This window comes from Mandrillus leucophaeus, unplaced genomic scaffold (assembly GCF_000951045.1).
Source record: "Mandrillus leucophaeus isolate KB7577 unplaced genomic scaffold, Mleu.le_1.0 Scaffold314, whole genome shotgun sequence".
NCBI classification, from domain to species: Eukaryota; Metazoa; Chordata; class Mammalia; order Primates; family Cercopithecidae; genus Mandrillus; species Mandrillus leucophaeus.
Window position 1 is genome coordinate 1220607 of NW_012103299.1, and position 5379 is coordinate 1225985.

Here is a 5379-nt window from a genome sequence, read left to right on the forward strand (position 1 = left end):
CCCAGAACGGCCCGGGATTGGATTTTGCCTTCAGCCTATAACGGAAGGGACGACAGGGAGCGAGGGTTGGGGCCGGCTTCTGTTCCGGGTTGGAGCCCCCCAGCCCAGCGCTTAGTGGGCGCTCACTCAGTATACTGCCTATTTGTGTAATAAAGGGATGGAGAAGCTCGGTCTGGAGCCAAGGTGACAGAAACGTGTCGGGCGGCCCCTGGGGGGCGCCGTCGAGTCGCGCTGCGGGTCGCCCCTCACCCCTCCAAACGCCAAACCCGGGAATCCACCGCGGGGCCTTGCGACCCCCGACCGGGATTTCAGCCCCTTGACCTGCCTTCCTTGGCTCCAAGTCTTCCGGGGGCCACAGACTAGGAATAGCATTATTTCCCGGTGGGGGTTTGCTCGCTTACACTTTCATGGCAAATGTAGGTATTTTAAAGCCACCTTAAAGAAAGTCGGGGAAACAGGAAAGCATTGCCCTGAACCTCTCCGCCCCAACTCGCTCGAGTCGTTCTTGGTAGGAACGACTTTTCTATCGGCAGAGCTGCTCATTTTTCTCCAAACTTCATCTTAGGCGCCTCTGTGCTGCCCCCCGCGCCGCCCCACCCCACACCCCAGTAGTGTGGTTCTGGGCAAGTCAGTAGCTTCGCTTGGGGAACCTCAGTTTCCCCGCCTGTTAGTGATGAGGAAATGAGAGAAAGGGGCACAAGAGTATGCAGAAGCGCAGGAAGCCCCTTTCGGCTCAGGTCGAAAGCCGAGGGGCACGGGGAAGGGGACTCGGGGAGGGAGAGACGGAGGAGCGGCGAGGCCAAGGCAGGTGGCACGTCGCCCATTCTCCCGGCCGCTCGCATCCCAGAGGTCAGCCTCAGCTGGCAGCGAGCCCTCCGCCTCCCCGCTGGGCCCGGAGCGCGGCGCGGGCCCAGTCCCTGGGGACGCGCCAAGAGCAGGCCGGACGGCAGGGCGGGGGCCGGGCCGCGAGCCAGCGCGCAGCGAGCGGACCCAGCTCCGAGGCTGATGACGTCTTCCCCTCTAGCTCGGCGGCGCCGGGCCGGGCAGGGCGGGTGACGTCACCGCCCCGTCACGTGATCACCATTCAAACAAACACCCTCCTCCCCCTGCGCGCGGGTCAGGCCCGCCCCATCGCCCAGAGGCCTCATATAAACGAGCTCCCCGGATAGGGCTCGCTGCGAAGGACATTCGGGCTGTGTGTGCGACGTGGTTCGAAGGGGCAGTCGGGGCAACCGCGAAGAAGCCGAGGAGCCCAGAGCCCCGCGTGACGCTCCTCTCTCAGTCCAAAAGCAGCTTTTGGTTCGGCGCAGAGCGACCCGGGGGTCTAGCTTTTCCTCGAAAGGCGCCGCCCTGCCCTTGGCCCCGAGGACAAAGAGCACCGCAGGGCTGATCACGCTGGGGGCGCTGAGGCCGGCCATGGTCATGGAAGTGGGCACCCTGGACGCTGGAAGCCTGCGGGCGCTGCTGAGGGAGCGCGCGGCACAATGCCTGCTGCTGGACTGCCGCTCCTTCTTCGCCTTCAACGCCGGCCACATCGCCGGCTCTGTCAACGTGCGCTTCAGCACCATCGTGCGGCGCCGGGCCAAGGGCGCCATGGGCCTGGAGCACATCGTGCCCAACGCCGAGCTGCGCGGCCGCCTGTTGGCCGGCGCCTACCACGCCGTGGTGTTGCTGGACGAGCGCAGCGCCGCCCTGGACGGCGCCAAGCGCGACGGCACCCTGAGTCTGGCGGCCGGTGCGCTCTGCCGCGAGGCGCGCGCCGCGCAAGTCTTCTTCCTCAAAGGTACGCCCTCGGGGAAGCTCGGGGCGGGCCGCACACCCCTGAGATTTTGCCCGGTACCCTCGGCTCTTGGCTCCCGGGGGGTCGCCCCACCTGCAGCGCGTGGGCGCTGGAGTACATTTATCTCTGGAACTTGTCATTGGCTTTGTTTGGCTCTGGGAACAAAGACTTGCCTGGGCCTTTCCGCTGTAAACTTCCAGCCCTTGGTGGGTGGGGGAGTCGTATGAAGGTGCCCTGTCCCGGCGTCACTAATGAGGAAAAAAAAAATGTCTTTGTATTCCCAGGAGGATACGAAGCGTTTTCGGCTTCCTGCCCGGAGCTGTGCAGCAAACAGTCGACCCCCATGGGGCTCAGCCTTCCCCTGAGTACTAGCGTCCCTGACAGCACGGAATCTGGGTGCAGTTCCTGCAGTACCCCACTCTACGATCAGGTTAGTAGGTGTCCCTGCCACAGGGGAGAAGTAAGAACTGGCAAAGGCACGGAGGAGTAGTGCCAGGGAGAATATAGAAAGTGACCTGCAGCATTATTTATAACGGAGGGGACACAGGGATATGATTGTAGGCTCTACAGAAATGAATTTGCTGGTCCTGCCCAGGCAAATGGGCTTAGTTCCCTGTTTATTTATCCTCCAGCAACAGAACTGTGTTCACTCGCTATCTGAAATTGACTTTTCCAGCAGAAAGTTTTTGTGGGTGTGGGCACTGGCCTTGGCTTTGAGCGAGCTTGATGAATGTTGGATATTTCTGGATTTCAGGGTGGTCCGGTGGAAATCCTGCCCTTTCTGTACCTGGGCAGTGCCTATCACGCTTCCCGCAAGGACATGCTGGATGCCTTGGGCATCACTGCCTTGATCAACGTCTCAGCCAATTGTCCCAACCATTTTGAGGGTCACTACCAATACAAGAGCATCCCTGTGGAGGACAACCACAAGGCAGACATCAGCTCCTGGTTCAACGAGGCCATTGACTTCATAGGTAAATGGAATGGATGCCTGGGGCTTTTCTGCCTCTCTCTTCTCATTTTAGCCCCTAAGCCCAACCTCTGTGGCAAGAGCTTGAAGTCTTCTGAGCCTTCTTCCAGACATTCAGTATCAGTCTGGTGTGGGCAACATTCCTGCAAAATGTGAATTCGATTCAATGTCCCACTTTACAGATTTGCAAACTGGGGCTCACAAAGTTGAATTGACTGGTGTGAGATCTATCTGCTGAGTGGAAATCCCCAGTCTGAGTTTAAATCCTGTGCCATCCTTTGCGCGGTGCCCAAGTTGCTTCCATGAACAGTAGCCATGTGATGGCATGTGGTGATGTTGACCATTTCTAGACAAGACACACGTGACCTTTCTCAGATACACTGTACCTGGGCTTGGGGTGGTTCTCCTGAGCTCTCCAGTAACCAGCCGCTCCTTTTGTTTTCTAGACTCCATCAAGAATGCTGGAGGAAGGGTGTTTGTCCACTGCCAGGCAGGCATTTCCCGGTCAGCTACTATCTGCCTTGCTTACCTCATGAGGACTAACCGAGTCAAGCTAGACGAGGCCTTTGAGTTTGTGAAGCAGAGGCGAAGCATCATCTCCCCCAACTTCAGCTTCATGGGCCAGCTGCTGCAGTTTGAGTCCCAGGTGCTGGCCCCACACTGCTCGGCAGAGGCTGGGAGCCCCGCCATGGCTGTGCTTGACCGAGGCACCTCCACCACCACTGTGTTCAACTTCCCCGTCTCCATCCCTGTCCACTCCACGAACAGTGCGCTGAGCTACCTTCAGAGTCCCATCACGACCTCTCCCAGCTGCTGAAAGGCTGTGGGAGGTGAGGCTCTTCACATCCCACTGGGACTCCAGGCTCCTTGAGAGGAGAAATGCAGTAACTCTGGGAGGGGCTCGAGAGGGCTGGTCTTTATTTATTTAACTTCACCCGAGTTCCACTGGGTTCCTAAGCAGTCGTTGTGATGACTTAGCGTCAAGACATCTGCTGAACTCAGCACATTCGGGACCAATATGTAGTGGGTACATCAAGTCCCTCTGACAAAATGGGGCAGAAGAGAAAGGACTCAGTGTGTGAGCCAGTTTCTTTTTGCTCGCTCCTGTTTTTTGTAGAATCTCTTCATGCTTGACATACCTACCAGTATTATCATTCCCGACGACACATATACATATGAGAATATACCTTATTTATTTTTGTGGAGGTGTCTGCCTCCACAAATGTCATTGTCTACTCCTAGAAGAACCAAATACCTCAATTTTTGTTTTTGAGTACTGTACTATCCTGTAAATATATCGTAAGCAGGTTTGTTTTCAGCACTGATGGAAAATACCAGTGTTGGGGTTTTTTTTTAGTTGCCAACAGTTGTATGTTTGCTGATTATTTATGACCTGAAATAATATATTTCTTCTTCTAAGAAGACATTTTGTTACATAAGGATAACTTTTTTATACAATGGAATAAATTATGGCATTTCTATTGAAATTTCAATGCTTTTATTTCTTTGGCAACCACACCCAGTCCCTCTCCCACTAGTGAACTAGGGAAGAATTTCGACAAGGGCCTGCAGAATGTGTTGAGATCTGATCCCTGTGGTGGCCCATTGGTCCCATGAAATGGCTGGGTTGCAAGGGAGGAAGACAAGTGAGTATCATGAAACACCAGATGCTACAACTGAACTCTTAGTATTGGATCAGTGGGTCTGCCCATGCCCATTTTAGCAGCTCTGTAACCTACTATGTCACCCAGGATGCTAAGGTGTCCCCAGAGCTAAAGCTAGGAGGAAATCGCCACTTGCCTGGATTACCTTTTTCATTTAATACCCTCCTCAGGTTAATATAAAAAGTCGCCTGACCGTCTCTGAGCTGTGCTGGAGTTATGAGACAAAAGTTTTTCCAAACACATGATATAAGGCAGTGTGTGCACCTGCCCCCAGAGAAACTCAGCAAGGCCCTTTGCAGATGAGATGCTGAGACCCAGCATGGCTAAGTGGCAGAAACAGGGGAATTGGAATCTACATCTGTTTCGGACTTTCATTTGCCCATCTCATGGCACTCTTTTTGCTTTTTTTTTTTTTTTTTTTTTTTTAAGAGTCTCTGTCGCCCAGGCTGAAGTGCAATGGCATGAGCTCGGCTCACTGCAACATCTGCCTCCCAGGTTCAAGCCATTCTCCTGCCTCAGCTTCCTAAGTAGCTGGGATTACAGGTGCACGTCACCATGCCCGGCTAATTTTTGTGTTTTTAGTAGAGACGGGGTTTCACCATGTTGGTCAGGCTGGTCTTGAACTCCTGACCTATCTTTTTGCTTTTAAAAAGGCTTTTGTTATTGTGAAAATAATACATTGAATGGCAAAACAAAAACAAAAAAAATTCAAGCACTATAAGCAAATACCATGCAAATACATCACCTGCAACAGCCTGTTCCCAACCTGACCATTGCTAACATTGCGGAGGACATTCACGCTGGTGTTTCTGCATGTAGACATGGCATTTTTGCTGGTTGTCTCCTTCAGGTCACCTGCTGTTCTGATTTCATAATTTTATTGAAGATAAGCAATTAAACCTAACTTGATCTAGGATAATATTCTGAATTTGTACTCCTTTGCCAAGCAGGCAAAAAACAGAAAA

General features: G+C 53.7%; 1 protein-coding gene across 2 annotated transcripts; it reads left to right on the forward strand.

The window, feature by feature from the left end:
- The first annotated feature begins 1120 nt into the window (after positions 1-1120).
- DUSP1 (dual specificity phosphatase 1) lies at positions 1121-4237 on the forward strand. Of its 2 annotated transcripts, XM_011987704.1 has the most exons (4): positions 1121-1783; positions 2065-2210; positions 2535-2754; positions 3197-4237. In XM_011987704.1, exons 1-4 carry the CDS (start codon positions 1417-1419, stop codon positions 3565-3567), a joined length of 1104 nt encoding a protein of 367 aa, XP_011843094.1. In that variant the 5' UTR covers positions 1121-1416; the 3' UTR covers positions 3568-4237. The 2 variants fall into 2 exon arrangements, with proteins under 2 accessions (XP_011843094.1, XP_011843093.1); XM_011987703.1 differs by having other exon boundaries at positions 1121-2210.
- Positions 4238-5379: the final 1142 nt, after the last annotated feature.

Bases quoted from the DNA above. Each gene is read 5' to 3' on its own strand.
- DUSP1 (XM_011987703.1), top strand. From the start codon at position 1,485: ATGCCTGCTGCTGGACTGCCGCTCCTTCTTCGCCTTCAACGCCGGCCA. The intron at 2,211-2,534 runs GTTAGTAGGTGT...TCTGGATTTCAG, and splicing joins GTACCCCACTCTACGATCAG to GGTGGTCCGGTGGAAATCCT. The intron at 2,755-3,196 runs GTAAATGGAATG...TTTGTTTTCTAG, and splicing joins CGAGGCCATTGACTTCATAG to ACTCCATCAAGAATGCTGGA.